At 39.2% G+C, this 24045-nt stretch overlaps 1 protein-coding gene and 1 non-coding gene across 4 annotated transcripts in view; both read right to left on the bottom strand.

Annotated features, from left to right (window-relative positions):
* pcnt (pericentrin) overlaps positions 1–20136 on the bottom strand; it is a 39988-nt gene extending 19852 nt beyond the window's left edge. For 2 of the 3 annotated variants that reach the window (XM_061743198.1, XM_061743199.1), the window contains exons 1-32: positions 19983–20136; positions 15979–16155; positions 15417–15557; positions 13856–14005; positions 12823–13748; positions 12369–12722; positions 11554–11911; positions 11002–11418; positions 10713–10907; positions 10531–10626; positions 10290–10430; positions 9838–10093; positions 9558–9637; positions 9180–9456; positions 8629–8729; positions 8385–8496; positions 8072–8198; positions 6633–6752; positions 6468–6540; positions 6258–6341; positions 6004–6115; positions 5882–5922; positions 5624–5758; positions 5267–5474; positions 5054–5192; positions 3783–4230; positions 3448–3645; positions 3259–3330; positions 3033–3137; positions 2560–2712; positions 1640–1786; positions 85–245 (exon numbers count right to left, since the gene is read on the bottom strand). In XM_061743198.1, the coding sequence (XP_061599182.1) occupies positions 85–245; positions 1640–1786; positions 2560–2712; positions 3033–3137; positions 3259–3330; positions 3448–3645; positions 3783–4230; positions 5054–5192; positions 5267–5474; positions 5624–5758; positions 5882–5922; positions 6004–6115; positions 6258–6341; positions 6468–6540; positions 6633–6752; positions 8072–8198; positions 8385–8496; positions 8629–8729; positions 9180–9456; positions 9558–9637; positions 9838–10093; positions 10290–10430; positions 10531–10626; positions 10713–10907; positions 11002–11418; positions 11554–11911; positions 12369–12722; positions 12823–13748; positions 13856–14005; positions 15417–15557; positions 15979–16155; positions 19983–20030 (6152 nt within the window). In that variant the 5' untranslated portion in view covers positions 20031–20136. Of the gene's footprint in view, positions 1–84; positions 246–1639; positions 1787–2559; positions 2713–3032; positions 3138–3258; positions 3331–3447; positions 3646–3782; positions 4231–5053; positions 5193–5266; positions 5475–5623; positions 5759–5881; positions 5923–6003; positions 6116–6257; positions 6342–6467; positions 6541–6632; positions 6753–8071; positions 8199–8384; positions 8497–8628; positions 8730–9179; positions 9457–9557; positions 9638–9837; positions 10094–10289; positions 10431–10530; positions 10627–10712; positions 10908–11001; positions 11419–11553; positions 11912–12368; positions 12723–12822; positions 13749–13855; positions 14006–15416; positions 15558–15978; positions 16156–18751; positions 18782–19982 lie in introns of all 3 variants that reach the window. The other variant, XM_061743197.1, reaches the window with a different exon arrangement.
* Positions 20137–23768: 3632 nt separating this feature from the next.
* Positions 23769–23841, bottom strand: trnak-uuu (transfer RNA lysine (anticodon UUU)). The gene has a single exon. It is a non-coding gene; the product is annotated as a tRNA-Lys (tRNA).
* Between the last annotated feature and the right edge of the window lie 204 nt (positions 23842–24045).

The raw sequence follows: 24045 nt of genomic DNA, 5'->3' as shown, positions 1-24045 counted from the left end.
ATAAGAAAATAAACCATTTACATACACCCTGGTGTGTTGTGCCAGTACATTTAGGAACACACACAGCCCAGAAACATTACTTACCTTTCCTCTTTAGCAGTGTGTAAATCACCAGTGAGCATCTTCAGAAGGTTGGCTCCCTCCTGACTCTCTCGCTCCCTTCGTTGAAGAAGGGTGTCCAGGGTTTCCATCTCTGAACGCTTTCCATGCAACTCTCCCTGCAGACATCCAATCTCTGCTCGCAGCTGGGAAGGGTTGTTGAATAAATTAAGTCTTAAGCTTAACTTGTTAATTTTAGTAATACCTATGGCAAACTGAAATAAGTCCCATCCTACAGGCTGTTTCAAAACTAGCCGTGTGCTCAGGTGAAATTACCAATACATGAAAGAGAGCTGATGAGCTGAACAAAAAACTAAATGCATGGCAACACATTCAAACTGAAACAGTATAAAGACTGCTTCACTGGTAATTTACGATGTTATTCTTTTTGCTCATGTAACATTAGAAAGTCTTAGCAACAGAGAGAACAATATCACACCGTCAACAAGTTTACCTTACACTGCATGCTCTGAATTTATAAAATAAAATGCACATCTGCTGTTAATGCTTCTTGTCTTTTATAATTTATGAAAAAAAAAACATGTACTTCCTTTAAATTCTTTAAGATAACAGGCTAAAACCCCCATCGATTGTAATCATAGGTCATTCTTGGCAGAAGACTTTACTTACTTGTGTTTACCCCACCTCAGAGTTCTCATTTTGCCGTTACCAAGTCTTCCCTCTCTTTTTTCCCTCCTCTACCACCCTCCTAACGAACTCCTGTTTCGCAGCCACCTGGCTCAACAATGCCATCGTCATGACAACAGCCCCCTCCCTCCCATCCTCTCCTGAAGCTTTCAATAGTGGCTTCATGGAGACCTGAGTGCATGTTCATATCTAACCATAAAGCATCGAGCTGGACTGGTGCCATGGAAACAAAGATATACGGAGGTTAAACCAGCGAACACAGAACTATGAAACAGAATCAGCAGGACAGGACTGCATAAACTCAATTTTGAAGGGAAAATAATTATTTGATAATTAAATAATTGACAGGATCAGGATAATTATTTTTTCCCCACATGTATTACTTCTGACGATACATATTTAAGATAGAGATAAAAAGAGAAATTGTGGAAAATTATACCATTTCATTAAATCGGCTGTATCATGCAATATTTTGTTTCACTGAAGTAATAGATAAACTTAAATATTGAACAACCTAGGTGAAAGCTGGATGGAAAAAGAACATCAACAGCAAATTTCCAGATGTCATTAGTTATAATAAGTGTGATACTTGTTTTTTTTCCTTCAATAATGGAAAGTTTAATTACCCCACAAGCCTAATACACAGACAAGACAAATGCAATTCATGGAAATAGTAACGTATTTGAGAACTTGGACGCAAGGTAAAGCCTATACACATATGGCTGTACCTTCTCTTTAACCTCACAAATTAAATTCTTTGAATCATTATAAATCATAATACTTTTGTCAGGCAAGACGTCTCCAGCTTTCTAAAATGATTTTTTCATGTGCACCACTCAGTGTAAAACCCTGTGGAACAGTCCAATATTTTATCTAGCTGTATGTCAAATACCTGGGTCACAACTGCGTCCAGTTGCTGCAGTTGTGCAGTGAGTTGGCTCATTTTGTCCGTATAGCTCTGTTCTTTTTCCTGATGTTCAGAGATGAAGCTCCGCCTCAAGTCTTCAAGCTCCGCCTCCTTCTGCTCTTCAAATTCGGTCTTCAGTTAAATCAAAAATGTGGATACACGTGTTAACAGATGCTGACAACCAACATAAAAAGTTACAGTACTCTGTAGGTCTATTCTCCAGCATTTCTACAGCCAGCTAAATCTCTTGTAGCTGCCTACTGGCCTGCACGTTTCAAATGGTTAAATGTTCATAAAAAAAAAAAAAACACAATTAAAAAACAACTGCGGCATTAAAACCTTCTGCATCAGAGGATTAAAAAGCTTAGATCCATCCCATTTAGCCTCTGTTCAGATGGCAATAGGAGAAACGAATGCACAACCCAGGAGCACAGATCAAGAAAACAGAAACAGATGGATGTGCACACTACTACATATATGGCAGCTGGATTATGAGAAAAGTGAGTTCGGATAAAGCTCAAGTGGGACACAGTCCAAGTGAGGGCGCTATCCCCAGGACTGAACTGGTACAGCTGGAGCTTAAGGAGGGTATTGCCATCCCTCACTAACGTACATAGGGCTTCAAATAATCCATTGCCATTACATGATGCTGCAGCAAGCTAACCAGGTCAAATGTACAAAATTAAACCAAAAAAAATAACAGCTTTTTTTTTTTTTTTTTTTAAAGCACACATGTGGAAGATAGATATATATATAAAAAATAGTAATATATCATCATCATCAACAAGGGAAAGAAAATAAATCATTGTATAATTGATAATGAGAAAGTATGTGGCTGCTTTTTAAGCATCTTTCATTTAATTCATGATTTGAATAAAAAAAAATAAAAAAACATCTACTCTTACCTTCAGCTGATTAATCCTGTCCTGAAGCTTCTCCTCTGATTTGACTTTAAGGAGCTCCACCTCCTCTACAAAGTGCTGTCGTTGCCTCGACGACTCCTCTCCCAGCTCTCTGCGACAAGCTTCCGACTCCCGTGCAGAAGTTCCCCTCAGTTCCTACAACGGAAACAAGATTGTTTTTTTTTTTTTGGTTTTTTTTAAATATGAGCACATGCAGTTGACCAAATAATTACAATTTTAACATTTCTTAGTCAGGGGAAAAAAAATAAAAAATAAAATCGCATCAAAATACATACTTTGTCTCCACTCACAAGACCACCATTATAGAGGTGGAACAATGACTCAGTGTGATTTGCTCTCTAATGGGTTGTAAGAGCCACCAACAAGAGAAAACCATCAAAGACAACTTTCAATTCTAAGCAATGGATGCTAGAGGAATGCTAGAGATGTTTATACATTCTGTACGTAATACACACCTGAAGTTGGAGTTGGTGGTGTTCGATAAGCTGCTGCTTTTCAGCAGAGCATGTCTGAGAGAGATCCTTCAGAGCGGTGTTGTGTTGCTTTTCAAGTTCCAAAACCTGAGAAAAAGAAAACAAATTGATGAGTATTGAAGCTAGAGTCAAACATCAACCTAACATTTTCCTTTCTTTTTCGTCGATCAACTCCCTAATAATACAGCCAAACTGAGGAAGTGATTACCTGCTTCTTCAGCGTTTCCAAGGCTTTGCAGTGTTCAGCATCTAAGGCTTCTTTTTGAGCACCCAGTTCAGTCTGCAAGTACAAATCAGTCAAATCTGAACAAACCCTCTCACTTGACATGTCATTTACTATTATCAACTGATTAATTTAATTCAAGACAGGTACTGAGAAATTGTCATCATTTCTCACCTTGTGAAGATGGCTAAGCTCAGCTGCCATGGCTTTAAACTTCTCCATGTGTACCTGAGCCAGCTCTTTCCTAAGTTCTTCTCTGATGGACAGATGTTCTGCAGCATGACACTCTACAAGTTGTTTATTAGCTGAATCACGGCAAATCAGTTCTTCTCGATGCTTCTCCTCCAGCTGAATGATATCATTACGCAGTGCCTAAGGTTACGAAGTACAGAACATTATTTTACAAATGATTTACAAACTACGAAAATCGAATAAAAAGCCTCCATTTAGCTTTAAACTTGTAATTTATGACTTGACAAAGCTTTAGGGTTCATGATTATATTCCTTACTTGCACTTCCTTCAGGTAAGTGGCCTCCAAAGTGTCCATATTACCCAGCATCCTTACTTCAAGTTCATCTCTCTCTTCCTGGTGTTTGCGAACCAGCTCTGCCTCTAAAGCCTCTAACTGTGCCTGCTTGGTCTCCTGAAAAACGGCCTCCAGACTATCAAGGTCTCTTGTAGAATTGCGGGCTGTTTCCAAGGCAACAAGCTGGGCTTTATGCTTGGTTTCAAGCTCAACAGCCATAGCGGCAAGCTGTTCTCTGTGAGTGGCACTGAGGGAAGCTAGCTGTGCTCTGTGTCTGGCTTCTAGTGCAGCCATCTCTTGGGAGTTCTTGTTGAGTAGTAGGGACCTCTCACGTTCCAGCTCAGATTCATGGGTGCTCTTGAGCTCTGCCAAAGCCATTTCATATCTCTGGACCAAATGCTGCTCCATCACTGCTTTCTCTTCCTGGAACCTGAAAACACAAAGCAATTTAAAAAAAGAGTACCCAGATATACCCAAATAAAAGGAAAACTGAGGTTAACAGCAGTTAAACTCATAAGTTTCACTAGTGATTTCAGGTACTGGATTCATATCAGGTAACATCCAAACCCTCACAGCAGCACAGTAACTGACATGTCAATCTTTACGCTATGTCAACCCCAGTCTGTGGTCACCTTTAAAAAGGGCCTTAACTTTCCTGTTCAGGAAGGCTTTCCCTGGTCTTTTTTAGATGTTTTTATTATTTTTATCCTATTCTTTTTTTTTTTTTTTTTACTTCTAGTCTTTTATGTGTCTTGATTTTTTTTCCCCCCTTGTTTATGTAAGCACTTTGAGATTATTCATGAAAAGTGCTCTACAAATAAAATATATTATTATTATTACTACTTTAGATAATGTACAGGTGACGCACAATGAAGCTTTTCTTTTTTTTACTAAATAATTTTAAAAGTTAGATACATTTTGTCCAGACAAGGGAACATGAAATGATGCCTGTGATCACTTCTATAGTCATACTACTTACGCCTGCGAAATGACAATTTTCTTGACTCTACAAGGACATTTTTGCATGAAACGTATTGATGTGACAAAATGTTGCCATTTCTCTATCATTAATGCTGCCTGTCCTTTCATGCACTCACTTACTAGGCTGAACAGTCAGTCAGTGATGTCGTACTGCAAAATCTGACATACAGAATTGGATAAAAATAATGTTGACAGGGTATGATGGTTTAAAAAAATAATAAAAATCTGCAGTCTCTTGACTTGTTGGATGTTGATCTCCCGTTAGATCTCACCTCTGTTGGGCTTGGCATATCCTCTCCTGACTCTGCTCTTGAAGGTCTTTGATTTCTGCAGACAAGCAGTTCTTCACATTTTGCAGCTCTCTGTCATATTGAGCCTCCAGTCTCTGTCTCTCAATTAGAACCTGTGGGCCTTAAACACAAACAACCTTCCAGAAACTGTTTTTCAAAAGTAAATGATTATGAACCCTATGAAAATGATCTCACTGTCATTGTTGTCCAGAGCTGCCTGTAGAGATTTAAACTTCTCTTTTTCCTCGTGGAGATCTTTTTCAAGGCGGGTCCTCGTCTGCTCCAAGTCTGAAGTCAGTGACGAAGTTTCACATTCATGTTTCTGTTGAAGCTCTTTCAGCTTCTCCACGTTTTCTTGCATATTTTCTTTTTCCTTTTTCATAGCTTCCTCAAGAAGCGTAAGCTGCAACAGTTAAAAACAATACATTTAACAACTCAGTATGAAAGGTCCTATACAGCACGATTAAATATAACTGTAGTGAGTGCCACTGGGTCTTTTTCATCATTTTCCTCTGTAAGATACCCATCTAGTATGCAGAAGGGTGTATTTACCTTTTGTGAGTTCAACTGCATCTCTTCATTATGCTGTTTAGTTAGAGAAGCCAACTTATTGTCTAGGATATGGATGGTGGTCATGTAAGTCTGCGTCTCCTCAATGAGGCACCATATCCTCTGTTCCACTTCAGCCTAATTAAGAAATAATGCAATAAAAAAATTACTGAAAAGACAAGGGGGGAAAAAAAAAAAAAAAAAAAAAAAAAAAAAAAAAAAGGGGAAATGAACTTCAAATTTTCAAAGTAGTTCTCTCACCTCAACCTGCATTGCAGCTTCCAAATGAACTCTTGTAAGATCTATGACAAAAAAGTGATTTTATTAAGTCAACTTTCAAATACATTTTTTTTTTTTTCAACAAAAATGTATGCATGAAGCACCTTTTAGATGACTTTCGGAAAGTTTGGCCCTGAGATGTTCTAGGTCCAGGGCATGACGAGTCTTCAGATCTTGGAGCTCTTCATAGTAATGATCAGTGAGATCTAAGTGCACCTGATAAGAAATGATACAGAACACATGAACAGAAAGAACACATGAACAGAAAGAACACATGAACAGAAAGAACACATGAACAGAAAGAACACATGAACAGAAAGGTTCAGACTACTCTCAGTGGTCCAAGTCTATGTCTTACCTGTTGGAGTTCGTCATTAAAAGACAGAGCTAAAGAGGACTGAAGATTCGAGAGGTCCTTGGTATGTTTGTCCTCCAGGTGAAGCTTTATAGCATTAAGTGAAGGAGGAGAAAAAATACAGTAAAATAATACATTAGAGATATCCTATAACAATACAAGTAAATTAAACAGAAGAAGAAAAATTTGTTAAATATGCGTGTCCTTTTGTACCTTCTGTTTCTCCAGCTTGTCACCATCGCAAGTGACATCATTCTTCACCTCTTCTTGCATTTGAAACAAGTTACTGAAATAGAGATCAAACACATAAATATTCAAACAAATTTAAGACAGATTATACTAGACAACTTTTGAATCATATGAGGGCCAATTACACACCTTTCATCTGTGGTTTTAAGCAGAGATTCCTCCAAAGCACCTTCCACCAACCTCAGTTGGAGCAGAGTAATTTCCTCTTTGTAGCTCTCCTCTGTTGCGTGCAATCGTTTCTCAAAATACCTTAATGATGAGGAGAAAATGATGTAAACACTGAAAGAGATGGGCATCATTGCAAAACATGCTAAGCATATTTCAGACATCAGTTCATGATAAAAAAAATGTAAAAAATCCAATTCAACAGATAACAGTTATAACACACATACCAAGGTTTGGCATTGGAGCCTACTGTAAGCATGTACAGGGATTAAAGCAAAAAAAAATCCCAGGACGGAAAGTTTTCAGACCCCCCCCCCCCCCCCCCCGTTGCGATTGAAAACGTTAATTTATAATCCATTCCTGAGAGTTCATCTTTTAATCCAGTGGCAATATCCGTGCTAGTAGATACTTTTTATGTAATAATGACAGGGGGTTCTAAACGAACGTAGGCTTGTAGCTCCGCAGTGTTTACATTGCGGCACACCGACATGCGAAGAGGTCTAGCGCTGAGTTATGGTTCTGCGTCACACCAACGCAGAGGGTACGCGGCGACACGCACCGTACGGCGCGCATCGCCGCGTAACCTACGCCGAGGCGTACGGCGTAGGTTACGCGTCGATTTAACGCGGAACCATAATTCAGGCTTCACAGCGCGACTCCACTGTCCGCCGGCGCGCGCCCGGCTCGTCGCCACGCCGACTCCGCGCTCATATATTTAATACATTTATAAAGCCCATATATTTATAAAGCCCCACCTGGCCGAGCCCTAACACTGAGGCCATGGTAGATTTAGGTTACACACGGACACGCGGCACTGTTGACTTTTTTTCCCTGCCGGCTCTGCTCATTCGCAACGTGACCAGATCTTAGAGCCGTAGGCTCTGCGTCGATTTAACGCAGAACCATAATTCAGGCTTCACTCACTGCCGCAACGTGTTGCCTCCAGTCATTTCAATGAGAAGCACACGCAAACACGGCATTGCATATTCAGCGCCGCACAGAGGCTCCCAAATGGAAATTATTTTTGATTTCTGAATGAATGGATAGATACGTCGCTTATTTTTTGCATATTATGTTTTTCCTTTTTTTTTTTTCCCCGTTCCGCGGAAATTTTTTGCTGAGACCAGGATCCGCGGAAGATTCTGATGCCTGGTTATTAGGTGTCAGGTTACGTGCATCTAAAACCAGAGGAGAACTTTACTGTGTGTGCACAGCCAACAGCTGATTGACTGCAGTGGGCGCCGTTCGACAAGTCACCGCGGCGCCACAGACACCCCGGTGTTCATATTTTTTGTCGGATTTGCGCTGATCTCATAAAAAAATATCCCAAAAAAATCCCCAGGACGGAAATCCGTACCCAGTACGGAGAACTTTAATCCCTGCATGTACTTGTGCTCTCATACCTCCTCAGGTTTTCCAGTTCAGCCTCATTCTGCTCTTTGATTTCGTATTTCTGCTGATTAAACTCTTTCTTAAGTCGCTCAATGTCATCGACGTGACAGGAGCGAGCCAGCAGCTGTTCCTTGAGCTCTGAAAGACAAAGAATGGACAAAAAAACATAACTGAAAGTAAACAAAACCATTTAATGTCCAAGTATCAAATTTCATTTTCACTTTCATAGTTAATCACCAACAGCAGCAAATGTGTGGTATCTAAATCAACTGTGCAGATGGACTAACACACACACACACACACACACACACACACACATCTCACCTCCCAGCTCTTGACGACTTGCCCTCATGCTCTCGATCTGGGTCCACAGCTGACCTACTTCTTCTTTTGAGGTCTGTTTGAGCAACTCCTTCGCTTTCTCCAGTTGCAAAACCTTGTTGACAAAGAGGGAATGTCTTTTTTTAAACTTAAAATGTACCAGGAGTCTCAACTTTGACTAAAATGTCTGTATGGTGGTGTGGTATAAAAAACAACTTTAATCCAGGCATCACTTGAGTGACCTCACCTCCTGCTGCAGTTGTCGTTCTTTGTCCTCAAGGCAGAGAGCTTGCTGCTCTTTCTCCTGCAGCACCGTCTTCTGACTAGAAACCAACTTCTCCAAAGAATCTGATCAGCATTCACAAACCAGGAAGCGATAAATTTACAATTTGTATAAAGCACATAGCATAAAAAATAATTAGAGCAATGTTGAACAGAAATATCAACAAATGAATCTAGCAACACTATTATTTGTCGATCTTAAAGAGTCAGAGATGCACATTTTTTCTGAATGTGTTTAACAAGTGTCAAGTAAACAATAAATTCAGTATAATGCCCAACATTTTTTGCCCTTTATCTCCTTTTTACACATTTATGTTTCTGGATATAATACTGAAGAAAAAAAAACGCAAAGGCGACCAAATTTCAATTTGGTTTTGAAAGAATAACCAAAGAATAGGAAATCAATGATATTTCAAATAATACACAATAATGGGGACGGATTTATTAATATTAATTTAACATTTCTCTTGCTTAGATACAGCAAAACTGTAGGATGCAACTCCCAGACAGCATTACCTCTGTCAGCACAGGCTTGTTTCAGTTCTTCCTCTAGTTTCTGGACCTGCTCCTTACTGGAAGTTTGGAGTTCTGTCAGTCTTTTTTCAGTCTCTTGCAGTTCTGACTGGGTCTGGGAGAGAGCCGCTTCGGCTTCAGTCAGAGCTTTAGTGGTTGCGGTGAGGGATGCCTGGATGCTGCTCAGTTCCGTCTGGGTACCAGTGAGTGTGTTCTGGATTTCTGAGAAAGACTTTTTGAAGTTTGCCTCTGCCTCCATCTCCCACTGTGCTTTCAGAGCCTTTGAAAATGAGCAGTATATATTGGTACCCAATATCAAAGAACCACAGAAATAACATGTAACATATGTGAAATATATATGATATATAAACCCAATTTGACCTGTATTGCGTTAGACTGCTTTTCATCCTCTGAAGCTCTATCTTGACTAACATGGATTTCCCATTGTTGCTTCAAATCATCTGACCATGCACAAGAAGAGATGAAAGAATTAACCAGGAACAAAACTCAAGGTTGGTTACATCTGTCATCCTGCTCTGCTTTCACTGAGAAACATCTTTAAATAAATCTGTGATTTAACCATAATGTTGCATGTGTCAAGTGCACCAAAGGCCTAACATGAAAAAACACTCAACTGAACAGTGGGCTCATCTGCACTCACCCATCTCTTGTTGGTGCAGCTCATGCAGCCTCTCTTGCTGTTCTTCACTCTGTCTTTTGGTCTGCTCTAGTTCTGATTGATGGCGGGCCTGCATGAGTGCAGTTTCCTGGGAGAAAGTCTCCCTCATGGAAGCCTGAACCTTGCTGAGAGCAGACTCTTGCTCCTGCTGCATGTTTGTGTGCGAGTGCTGCAGCTGAGACGTATGAACTGTGGTCAGGCTCAGGCGTAAGGCTTCCAGCTCCAAGTTCTTTTGGGACTAAACATGACAAGATATAGTAGGTAGTTTGACAGCGATTGCTTGAGATATTAGTGACAAATTGCTGTTACAAAGAGTGTTTTGTCTTATAGTTACAGTGTAGACATTTTGGACATGTTATAGCAACATTAAAGCTTAATTAAAAAAAAAAGGCTGATGGAGGCTCTTAAAATACTAAGTGTGAATTTGTACATACTTGTGCCTGCTGCAGCTCGGCCTGATGAGCCGCTTCCATGCTCTCTCTCAGGTCTGGCACCTCTCGCCTCAGTTCGTCAAGTTCATTGTTGTGTTTTTCAGTCAGCTCTGACATCATTCTGTCATGCTCACGTTCAGTTACCTATGAAGAAAGCAGGGTGCAAAATAAGTTAAAAGAAATGCAGAAAAATGTTAAAAACAGAAGTACTCATATCTTGATGGGATACACTACAGTTTGGTACCTGTTTGATAAGGCTGATCTGGCGCTTTTGTTCTTCCTCCAGACTGACCTGGAACTTCAGCAGCTTTGACTCCAGGGAAGCATTCAATTCAGATACCTAGGCATTTGTATTGAAGTAAGACAATTAAAGTAAAGTCGGATGATTATCTCATTTCAATGGTAGAAAACTGTTTTAAATCAGACCTCCAGTTCATGTTTCTCCATCATATCATTTATTTCCAGCTGGTGAGAAGACTTGAGTTTTTCTGTAGCCTCGTCCACAGCCAGGACCTGCTTCTCAAGGAGAGCCTTCACCTGTTCCTCCAATCCACGAGTCACATCGAGGAGTTTTTCCTTCTCCTGCCTCTCCTCCTCCCATTTCTCTTTCTCTTCAGCCAACTGTTCAAAATATGTTAATTGTTAATCGTGTAATTCGAGTTAAAAATAATGATGTTTACGTTTATAATGAATATTGTAATATTGTATTTCTCACCTCAAGATCCTTGGCTTTAAGTAATTTCTCAAACTGTTCAAGTTCCTCCTCTAGGACTTGTTCCATCTTTTTTATTTGTTCTTCCATCCCTTGTTCTTTTCTCTTTTCCTCCTCCCTCTGCTGAGCAGACTGAGTCTGAGCTTCCTCCAAATGAACCAGGTTTTGACTCAAAGAAAAGATTTGAGATTCCAGCTCATTTTTCACTTTTTCAGCAGAGTCCAGACCGTCACGGCTCTTCAGCAGTTCGTGTTGCAATCGCTCCATTTCTGTTTGGAAATTTAGAACTTGGACACGCGTTGTTTCAAGCTCTTTCAATACAGTTTCGAGTTCCACTGTCTTTTGACTTAAAAGTGTTGATGTAGTTTTATATTGGGTTTTTGTCTCTTTCAGTTCTGATGTGAGAAGGTCACATTGATCCTTGAGAAAGAAACATAAAAAATAAAATCACACAACGTACAAACTGAATAGTACATTTGTAGCCTGTATTTGAAGTCTGCAGCATGATATTCTTTGAAGGCTGTTTACACAAACCCAGGTATTACAACGGTATACCTGTAACGTATGCATCTGGAGGTCATCACTGAGCTTTGGGTTTTCTCTAGCAGAATCATTGGTGGCTTTAATCTCATCTTGACACCATAGCTGATCATCCTGCTGATTTTGAGGAGCTTTTTTCTTCAATGGTTCATCTGACAGTTCATTCTCATCTTCTAATGGAACCGAGGCAGAGATGAGCAAGGGCGTTTCAGCTTCAGCTTCCTGTTTTTCCAATAAGGCACCAAGATGGTTTTCAAGCTTGTCTTGTTCATTGGCTTTCAAGTTCATCTCTTCCTCAATAAGTCTCCTCTTCTCCTTTTCTTCTTCAAGTTCCCAGAGAGCTTGCCTAAGATCGTCTGTTACCTGGGCCCACCTAGATAGACAGTGATTATTTAAAAAAAATGTTTAATGGATTCAGAAAAGAGAATAAATTAAAAAATAAAAATAAAATAAAAAAGGGAATCTCAAAATATCATGTTTCCCCTCTAAGACCCATCATCAGTTTATGCATTTCCCTGTACCATGACATAACCAGCCTCCTCATTTACCTGCATATTTAAAAAAAGGCAACTTAATGTTAAATATACAGCAATAATGAACAACAAAAATGCTGCTTGAGAAATATATAGTATGGTGGACATTTCTGGACCCTAAACTTTAGACATAAGTTAAGACATAAGTCAAAGATAATGCATGAATGTAAAAAACTGTGAAAATCTTCTAATCCTTTCAAATCTGACCAAAAAAAATGACCAAACTGACCACCAACAGTTAAATTACGAAGGCTTAGTGCAATATACTTTTACAATAACATAATTTTATACCATTACCTGTCCCTTGCTTCCTCCAGTTCTTCTGCACTCTTAATGACTTCCTCCCTTAACACAATCAAGTCCCGCTCCTTGAGGACCAGCTCCTCACGTAGCTCCCCGCACTGCTGATTCAGCAGATTTTTCTCCAAGTCCGTCTCGTCAAGCTGCTGCCCTGACACTTTGCTGAAGTCCATTTCCCCAGTAGTGGAGTTGTGAGGCCATTTACTGAAAGGTTGTGGACTGGAATCCCCTGCCCCTGCGATGCAGCACTCCGAGCCACCACTGTTCTGCGTAATGTCAATTTCTTCATACGGACGATTTGAAATGGACAAAAAAGGCTGATCTTCAAACATTTCGCTGTTGAGCTCAAAACTATAAAACAAGGCACAAAGATAGATGAGAGGATTTCATTTGTAAAATAAAAAAGCAAAGAAGCCATTAAGTTAAATAAATACATTCAAATTTGACTTACCTGTGATTTGCAGATATGTCCAGCTGACTGCAGTGTTCAAAGCTTTCGTGTGCTAATGAAGATTGTGAGTGTGCAAGGGGAACTGAAGACAAGTAACGCTCCATCAGAATATCCCCAGCTAGGGATGTATTCATACTGCCCCGATCAGGTCCGCTTTCAAGATTGGCCTCATCAATACTAGTCCTCTCGGAGCTGGAGCCAGCCTTTGCTTGATTCTGACGGTTCTTAGAAGCTTTGAGTCCTTTGACCTCCTCTTCTCTCTTCTTAAGTTCCCTTTCCCTCTCATCCAAGAGTTGTCTGACACGCTCAACCTCCTCTCTGTGCTCTTCCTTGAGCTTCTTCATCTCCTCCTGCTGTCTCCGTCTTTCCTCCTCAAAACTTTGGAGGTGAAGAGCAGAGCTAGCGACATCTTCATTAAATCTTCTCTCTGCATCTTCTTCCTCTTGAAGTCTCTTCCTTAGCTCCAACACTTCTCTGTTTAGGTTTTCCTTCTCCTCTTTGTACTGCTGCATTTCAAGGCACTGTGTTTGGAGTTGCTTTAACTGAGTCTGAAGGTTCTGCAGCTGTGCCACCCTTTCTTCTTGTTCCTCTTTGTTCCTTTGCCTCTCCTTCTCCAGTAAAGAAAGCACATGCTGGTTTTTCTCCATCTCCTCTGCTAGTTCTGCACATATACGTTGGCTCTTCTTCCTCTCTTGTTCAAGCTCGGTCTGTAACTTGTGCAGAACAGCATCTGGTTCGGTGTCACTGTCAGTGCTGAAGCCTTCGAGGCCTGGCTGAGAGCCAGGACTTGCATTTCCTGATTCCTCTGACAGTACTTCCTTATGATTGATATTTGGATCTTTGAAGGGTTGGCCATGGTGATGCTGTCGGTTGTTGAGGAATTCAGCCCCTGGTAGATCTTTGAGTCGTAAAAACTCTACACTGGTCTGAATGAACAAAAAGACAGCAACATATGAATGTACAGTTTCTCTGAATGCGTAATAAGAACAGTTATAATTTAGAATCTTTCTGAAATGCCATCAAACACGCTTGCCTGCTGTAGCCGTTTCTGAAGTGCCTGAATCTGTCCAGCAAGAGATTGTGCTTCTAGTTGCACCTGGTCTCTACTTGCCAGGGCATCCTGGAGATTTGAGCTGAGTTTGGCAATTATTTCATTACGCTTCTCAACAGCCTGCTGTAATAGCTGCAGATACAACGATATATATGTCAGTTCGAGATTAAATAAGACAAATTCTAATCAGTTCATATATTTTGCCACATGTTGTCAGAATAAACTGCTTCTATGCTGTGTGCTTTTAATCCACATGCCCAGAAAGCAAACCAACAAAACCTGTTCACTTATCTTATTTATCGAACAGTTTCAAAGCCCAGGTTTACCGAATATGAAAAGCTTTAATTTATGAGAGCTTAGTCATGTTGCAAAAAAATTACCGTATGCAAAACAACTAGCCCACCCATTTGTTACTTCAGATTGGACTACTGCAATTCCTTGTTAGTAGAATGTCTTAAATGACCAAACAGACTCCAGCTGATCCAAAATGCTGTGGTGAAAGTTCACTTCACTACAGCTAAGAGAAACCTTAGCGTTCCTTCAGGTTCAGTGTTTGGGGTGCAGAAACCCCTTCGCACAGTTTAGGCTAGACTTACAATTTTTATTTATAATAAATCTTATTTAATTAGGGGTAACCTAACTGATGACAAGTGGGTGACCTAATTGTATGAATATGTCTATTATTGTTTCTTTCTTGTCATCTCAGAGCTCTGACAGGTCAAGGCAGATGGCTGCCCTACCAGAATCTGGCTGTACTGGAGGGTTTTTTGGCCCGAGTAGCCTGAATTTTTCCTTTCCACTGACGCATCATACTTGCTCGGGGTGGAGGAAGAGTCAATGCAATCTGGGTTTTTTTTTTTTTTTTTTTTTAATTTTTTGTCCGGTGCATGACATTTGAATTTTGGACATGGTTGGAAATAATTGGATTATGAAATGGAATAACATGAATTATATATGAATCAAAATTAATTGGAACATAATTTGGATTCTTTTGGAATATATTTAATTTTGGAAACTGAGTGCTTTCTATGTAAAGTGGTTGGGGATGACTTTGTTATGAATTGGCACTATAGAAGTAAAGTGAAAATAAGGGATTTCCTTATTTGTGGAATATAAAGCCATTTTGATTGTCATGGAGAGACATACTTAGTGTCTAGCTGGACTTTCTGCAGCACCATTAAAATTAAGATCAATGCAACTACTTGGGAAAAACAAAATTACGGAGTTATCAATTATAAAGAAAACTCCTGCACACCTTCTTCTCACCGTACACTTGTTTATTAGGCCAGGTTAGCCTAATAAACAAGTCTACGGTGAGAAGAAGGTGTGCAGGAGTTTTCTTTTTAAATTTGGCTGCAGCTTTCCTCCTCTGACGCACCTTTCTTCAAATCCGGTGTAGAAAACATTTTCCACTTCGGAGTTATCAATTATAAAACGGCATTTTTGCCACATCATTTAGCAGACGCATAAAAATGATAAACACTTTCCTGAAGAATAAATATTTTAGCATCACACAAACGTCTTGAGTAATTAAACTGTCTACCTTGAGCTGCTCTTTGCTTGTAAGTGCAGCTAGCTCCTCTTCTCCCAAGTCCTCCACAGGGGATGGGCATTGCTCTGGGGTTGGGGGCTGATCCCTTTGTTCTTTCCTCTGAACCTCTGACTCTTCTGGCTTTTGAGGCTCCTGTAGGATCAACAAATGGCAACAATGTGAAAATGAATTGAAATAAAAAAAAATTGTAAGCAGAAAAAGAAAAACAAACAAAAGGAAACACTTCAGTTAATCCTCTCCAGGTTGCTATGACAACATGCCCTACAGGCTATGTGATGGTTAGTGACCCAGTTCTCTAATGTATGTTTATTAAAGGAGGCATGGACAACAGCGCAAAGAAAACAAGACAGTTAACAAAATTGGACAAATAGAGGCCAAGAATTGTGACCTTTGAACAAAGCTGTGTAAGGTAAAGCACTAAAACAAAATCTGTTAAACCTTTTTTTTTTTTTTTTTTTTTAAATTAAACTTATACAAATCAGAAATGAAAATTCTGTTGCTTCCTCCCTCAGTAACATATGGTTAATGATCTCCATATCAATAAGTGATATACCTCATCAGCAGTCTCCTTGTTCAGCTCGGTGGCACTGGCTGTTTCACAAACCGCTTCTACGTGACGGTTTTGCGTTGAGCTGTCATTCTTCGAGACATTCTGGCCCTTCCTCTTCTGCGTCTTTTTCGGCGCCCCCGCACTGTCGCTTTTCGCCCGCTTCTGTCTGAAGCTAGCAAGCTGCGCAGGAAGGACAGCGAGAGGTAGATGGACACATAAGTCAGGACCACTGAGCACCAAACTACCAGCATGATGAAGATTTGGCGTCAGAGGTGAAAAAGCACCATAAAAAAGTCCAGAGTTACACCATCAGGGTGCAAATCATTAAAAACAAACAGTTAATTTCTGTAGTGTCATCATGCAAATGTGCATAGGTTGAGAGGTTGACAGTCTACAGTGCAAAAGAAAAAAATTTAGCCCATTAAATTGATGAGTCAGTTACAAAGGAGGGGAAGAAAAAGCCAATGAAGGAGGGCAAAGCACCAAACCCCAACCAAAAATAGAATCCACCAGAGTCTGTTGAGATGTCCAAGTTCAAAATAAGGTGAGGATGCTAAATATTCCAAAGTACTGCAGCAGCCCCATGAGAAGCAAAGATTTTAATGACTCAGTGTGAAACCTCAGAAGACCAGAATGAGAACAGGGTTTAAAAAGGGAAAATGAATGAACAATGATTTAAAAGAAACAACTAAAAAGAAAAAAGAAAACCTGTCACTGAGCATTCAAAATCAAATCAAATCATCAAAACATCAAAATCAGGCATACACTCTGACTGAAAGTTTTAAAATCTTGTCTCTTGCCAAAACAATCTAAGAAGAAAACATCTAAAATCTAAACCTGAGTAATTACTCCACAGTCATGATCCCAATCAAGCATTGGTATTTAGCTTGAACTACAGAGACATGGTTTTCATACAACTTTGCATCAGGCTGCTTCTCTTTGCACAGTCCTCTTTTTTCCACTGCCTCCCTCTTCTGCCCCGTCACTTCTTTAAGCAGCTTAAAAAAGAAAAAAAAAAAATCATCACAGCTGTGCTCATTGTGATGAGAGACCCAGAAACAGCGCTCCATCAATATCTGACAATGACCGACTTCTTCTTTTGGTGGTGGTCAAACTTGTCCGTTCCTCATCTTCAAGGCAGCTGCTCTATGGTCCAGACGGAGCTGTTCTAGTCTGATGGGAATAGAACTGTCTACACAACCTCTCATCTTAAAATTCAACGAAGCAAACGTAAAAAGCTGAGGGATGCGCAAACTCTGTATAAAGGCATATGTCTAGACTAGGATAAAAAAGGGTGGAGACTGGGAGATGCATTCAAACGGAGAGGAGGAGACAGAGCTGCGTGTGTGGCAAGCAGCGTCAGTGAGTGCATGCTCGATTCAATTTGAGATTGCATGGTTAGAAAACCTACTTGTTGCTTAGTGTGATGTCACATCCAAGATGCATGACTTCACTGTGTGCATGTATGCCTATATTTATTCTGATTGCATGCATGCCTACTCATGAATATCTTATCATAGGTTTTCCTGTTAGCATTTAAAAAAAAAAAAAAACATGAACCACAATTCTACCTTTTTTAACCCAGAAACCAGGTTGTTTAAATACAATAAAACAATAATTCCATCAGTTCCACCACACTTGAGTTGGTCATAAAATCACTTCAACCCCCTACCATCCGCCTGACATCACAATATTCAGCGCCTCTGCCTGCCACAGAACATCACATCTCAGAAAGACATCTGCCTGATGAGCTGTATTTAGCTCAAGGCCACTTCTGCACCACTGACATATTGAATAAGCAGCTTGCTGAAGCTTACTCTTTGTGAAAATAAATGTAAATAATAATAGTATCAGCTAAAAGCATCAATAGTATTTCCAGCTATAAACAAGACATGGCATGCAGCCGAGTTTAGTCTTTTCTTTCCCTTCGTTTGACCAAATATTTTAAAAATCAGTCATGCTTGCAGGGTGGTAGTGGAAACCAAACCCTTTCAATGCAAGAAAGAAAAAAACCACACTACTACATTACCATAGCAACATCAGCAGTAGGCTTGGCACAACATATTTGAAATCATTAAATCTCATGGGCCAACTGCACCACCTGATGGCCGTCAACTAGTAATACAGTACATGCAGGGTGAAATTTAATTGCAAGCACATATATACACACACACGATATAAAATGTGAAAAGGCATTGCCTCTCAAAGCTGACAGCCATCACAAGGGGCAAGACACACAAAAATAATGATTGCCTACCAAAGTAGACCCATCACAGTCGCTGTTTTGTTCTGATAATATATTATCCTGGAAATGACAATTGTGTCATTCAAATCATTGAACTTCTGACTATGAGCATGGACAAAGAACATCTGGGTGTTCTGGGGTGACTGGTACTCTTGCTCTTTTTCTTTTTTATGGCGGTGGTGGAGGGGCTTGGAGTGAAAAACAACATTTGGGTATGTGACAAGTCCCAAAGGACATCCATTTGAATGAATGTTGGAATACATGTTTTCAGAAATTGCATTCATAAGTAACAAGATGTTCAAGCAGTGCTACTGACATTTTTGATCTGCATATACAATAGAGGTAATTTCCATGTATCATATAAACTTCATAATGGAGTTATTGTGACAGGCCCTCACCCAAGACAAACAAGGCTTAAAAATAATAAACAAATAAACCCAGGACAGGAATCACAAAGAAGTATTGTACCATCAATCCTCATTCCCAACACAATTCTGAAAGTCCCTGCCAGTCACCACTTTCAATACTTACCGCCTGGCTTCGAGGCATATCGGAAGGATTCTGTCATAAGAAATATAACCATTTCAGTAACGATGTTGTGATGCACTCCATATTATACTGATTTACTATCCTAAACTCCTACATGAGTTTCAAGACTAACAATAACAAGACCCCAGCAAAAACCATAATCTCCTCCTTCGTCTGGTCTCTCTCTCTTTCTTTTTTTCCCCCTAAATTATTTCTATGGGGCACTGCTTACATGCCTGTCCACCAGAACTTCCCATTGTTGAAAAGGACCCAATAAACAAAAAAGGGGGAACTACTTTTCAACTAACTTTATTTTTTTGAGGGCTTTGGGGTTTGTGTCATAACTTGTGTCATTAGTTACAGAGTAAATAAAGCATAGTTTTCTAAAATACTAAAATACATATCTATTGTACATTTTATAATGACAATAAATATACATTTAATTCAATATAGAGGTAAACTACACGCAAGCTAAAATAACAGGCACTAACATACAGGACTGTCTCAGAAAATTTGAATATTGTGATAAAGTCCTTTATTTTCTGTAATGCAAAAATGTCATACATTCTGGATTCATTACAAATCAACTGAAATATTGCAAGCCTTTTATTAATTTAATATTGCTGATCATGGCTTACAGCTTAAGAAAACTCAAATATCCTATCTCAAAAAATTAGAATATTCTGGGAATCTTAATCTTAACTGTAAGCCATAATCAGCAATATTAAAATAATAAAAGGGTTGCAATATTTCAGTTGATTTGTAATGAATCCAGAATGTATGACATTTTTGTTTTTTTTATTTGCATTACAGAAAATAAAGAACTTTATCAGAATATTCAAATTTTTTGATACAGTCCTGTATATGACAGACCTGCCTTATTAATTTACTTTGCATAGTGCAAATCCTAAAACTATGACCATTTAACAGAGGAGTTGGGTATACATTTCTCTGTAGTTTGTAAACACGCACATTGTTTCCATCACTGCTGGACTTCATACTGAAACTATATCCGATTCAAGTCATAACCAGACCAACTAACTCCTCTAATGTCTGCGTGCTAAGAGCTCAGTCTAGACACACTGTGCGGTTGCATTATGAAGCAGAAATGTGCTGCATACTAATGTACCACATTTGCTGCAGAGCAGCTGTGAAAGTGCGCAAAGCTACGACAAAAGAGTCTGCTAACTGTTAGCCTTGTTAGCATGCGTTGAAATGCTTAATGTTAACAGACCTTGGCTCTCCCGGCTTCTAATTTCCTTTGTCGTTCATCTTCATCCATGACTTGGTTTAAATGTAATATTCAAAAGGCAGGACATACGTCTTAAGAATGTAAAGTGATGTGAATTGTTCACTCCTAGAATAACTTAGCTGTAACAGTTTCAGAGCAACTGTCAACAGATAACATTCAATATGGCCGCCAAGTCGGTTGAACTCCGCCCTTATCGAGTTACCGAGAGGGAACCAGCCAATCACAGCGCGAGGCTCCCGGATCCTCAGCCAATGGGATTTGAGTTCAGTAAATAACTTGTAAGTCAAACACGAGTCTAGCGGGCCAATGAAACTCCATGCAATGAGCGGGCTGGCTTTGATTGACAACTCTTGTAGCCAATCAAGGAGCAACCTTGGTGTCCCCGAGAAGCAGGACTTCCATAGATACCTGCAAATCAAGGTGGAGGAGGAATACAATGTAATTTCTGTATTTCATGAGGCATATACCCGTAAAAAGAAAGACAATAAAACAGTCTCAAGAATGTATACAAGTATACAAGCCTCTAAAAAAATCACTCTACGTTATCCATTAAAGACAAATGGGAGAATGAGTCAGACACAAATATCAGAAAAGGACCTGGATGGAAATATGTAAGACACAAGTGACAACCACAAACTCAAGGTCTTTAAGGGAGTTTGGCTGGAAAAACGTGGTGAGATTTTTCATAACTCCTAAATTAACAGCATTTGGAAAAATGTATGGAATGCTGGGAAAAATGGATGGTGTGTGTACCTTGAATAGTGTGACTGATTAGGCTAGAATGCATGTGTAAAACATTATTTTGATTTTACCTGTATCACCCATGATGACCCCACTTTCTTTGTATATGTAAATAAAAAGTATAAATAAAAAAGGAAATAAAGGGCTTTCCTAACGGAACAAGATTTATTGCCAAGCAGCATTGTTACAACAAAAGAATAATCTACCAAACACAATTTTCCTTTTATTATATATCCACCAACCCCTCCTGAACCAGTACAGTAGAAAAGTAGATAGATGATAGATAGATAGATAGATAGATAGATAGATAGATAGATAGATAGATAGATAGATAGATAGATAGATAGATAGATAGATAGATAGATAGATAGATAGATAGATAGATAGATAGATAGATAGATATACTTTGGGGGGTGTTTTACTTTATATTGTCTTCTTTTTTTTATTTATAATTTTTATTTTTCAAAATGAACACAAAAAAAGGTTAACAACACCACATTTCACATAACAAAAAGAAAAATATTACAATGACAAAAAAAAAGACAAGGGGGTGGGGGGAAGGGATGGTACAGATAAACTTTGGAGATGGTGGTGCCTCTAGCGTCAGTTCAGGTCCAGCTCTAAAAGAAAAATAAATAAAATGAAATAAAAAGCATGTTCATTGTCTGGATTGAGGTTGCCTTTATTGTCCATTGACAATAAATCCAAAAAGTCCTTCAGCCAATTGTATTTATGAAAGCAGTTTGGCTTCTCTCTTCACAGACAGAAAAGCTAGAGCAATGATACGTTGCATGATTTTTACATGTATATTTTCCACTGCACTCCCCAATAAACATACAACAGGACATTGAGGAATATGAATATTCAAAATAGTTTTTAAAATGTCAATTACTTCAGACCAGAATTGTTGGACCGCTGGGCAGAACCATAGTAGATGCATAAATGTACCAAGCTCACCACAGCCATGCCAGCACAGTTCAGAGACATTTGGGTCCATTTGTTTTAACTTATGTGGCGTGATATAAGCTCTATGTATACATTTAAATTGTATAATTTTATATCTCACACAACTGCAAATGGATGTTGACTGCTTTAATATTAGATTGATCTGCAGTGAGAGATGAACCAATGTCCCAAACTTTGTATTGTCTTCTAAGTTTGCAGTTGTCAATGGTTAGCTTTGAATTGCTGATGTGAAAAGGCTCAATAAAGGTAATTCTTCAATCAAAACCTGCTTTCCAGCCGACCTAGCAGGTATGGAAGTGATTGATAAGTGATTAATAAGAGATTAATAGGAGCAATATGTAAAAAGGTATCTCCTATTGCAACCAACATATTCTGCCCAAGACTGTTATTCTTTGCATAAAGGATGGTAAACATTTAATTATATTGAGGAAAAAAATAAAGTTACATCAATGCTTTCTCTTTGTTGTGATGACAGTGTCTGCTAAGTCTAAGACCAGGACACAATTTTCTATTTTTGTATAGTACTTTAAAACAAAAAACATAATCAACTTAGCCTGCATTGAAAATGATAACGATTTATTTATGTAGCCGACACTATTAAATTGATTTTCCAATCTGACAAATGTCCAGAGTGACATATCACCAGATTTGAGAGTTGTTGAGTCACTATCAATTAAACAAAAAAAAAAGGAAGAAGAAAAACTGTTGCTGGAAAAGAGATTTGTATGGAATCTTTTAATTTAACAAGATTGTAGATTTTTAAATAATTTAATTAAAAAATTATGTTATCCAAGTTCTGGTGGAAGACATGAGTTTGGTTGAGATCATGAGTTATGAGGATTGTGATGCACACATGAATGTACTCCTGGAAGCACTGAGATGGAAGCAGGACAAGGACAGATATTTCATTACCGTACTTCTTTTGTTAGAACTGATAGAGTTCACATAAATTAGTTGGTGTCCTGGAAAGCACAGGTAAATTCATGAAATTCCTTTGAAAAACCTCAATGGTAGCTTGCTTTATTTAGTCACAGTGACTCATGTTTTGGGTAATTTTTCTTTTGGATGCAAATCTAGCCTCTATCTACCTGATAATTTGAGGTAATGCTCAAAAGTTATGTACCCAGACACGAGGGCCCCATATGGGCTACAAGTGATCTGTAAAACTACTTTCATGTGAGTTTGTCCACAGATTCCATGGTGGCCTTACCTGTGTTTGCTCATATGGACTCTGCTTGGGATCTACCTGGATGATAAGTGGGGCCCAATTGATAATCTTTCGAGTGCAGGCTACGACACTTTTTCTATCCTTATAATTCTTTTTATGGCACGCTCTTTCTATTTTTATTTTTGTTTTTACCTTTTACTTTTATTTGTATCTTTATTTTTCATTTTCTTATCTTTTTATCTTTATATGGGTTTTTGGCTTTTGGGGTGTTTGATTTCTAAATGACAGTGTTCTGTGTGTGAGATGGAGATGTCAATTTCCCCGAGGGAACCTCCCAAAGGGATTAATAAAGTCGTGTGAATCTGAATGTCATTTAAACAATTTGTTGCCCACACAATTTGCCCATTTCTGAACCCATGTTCATTTAGTTGTCTTGTATTCTTCACCTGCACAATAAACTTGGCCAACACAGGCTCTCCATTGCCCAGTCTGTATCCGCCTTCATCCAGGTGGGACCCGCATGCAGATGCTGGCAGGGAAGTCCCTCTTCTCCGTTTATCCCATTTACTTTGAGCTGCTCTCAATCCGTGCAAACTGCTCCAGAGCACAGTGTTACAACCAGGATGATATGGCAGTGCTACACGTCCAATCCTGCAATTTTACATGCCGTGAAGTTTTGAGGGACGTTATAAGAGCACAACAGACGTGGCATATTTGTTACATGTTTTCTAGTTTCAACGCTGCAGTTGTCAATCCTCTTTAACACGCGGGCGACTACTTAAACATTATGCAGCACTTCAAAACTGGTTAGATGCGTTCAATTGTTTCAAAACTGATAGAGAAAACTAGAAATATATTTGGACATTAAGTATTGAAAAGAACAAAAATACTGTCGCCCGAACAGGGACTTGAACCCTGGACCCTCAGATTAAAAGTCTGATGCTCTACCGACTGAGCTATCCGGGCTCTGGCGGCGAGGTTGTGGAGAGGTTTCATAAACACGAAAGATACACGAAAACTGTACAATACCTGACACTCCATTGAAAAATGAAGAAAAACATAATCTCGTCCTCGTTTTATGTTAGACTGACAGACAGGGAACTCAAGCAGAAAGCGAGGTCGGTATATGCTTCTGCCACTTAGTGTCATAACCAAATATGCCCCGTGACT

The sequence above is a fragment of the Cololabis saira genome, chromosome 16, assembly GCF_033807715.1.
Source record: "Cololabis saira isolate AMF1-May2022 chromosome 16, fColSai1.1, whole genome shotgun sequence".
Taxonomy (NCBI): Eukaryota; Metazoa; Chordata; class Actinopteri; order Beloniformes; family Belonidae; genus Cololabis; species Cololabis saira.
The sequence above is the reverse complement of the archived record's forward strand: the minus strand, read 5'-3'. Positions and strand labels throughout refer to the sequence as shown.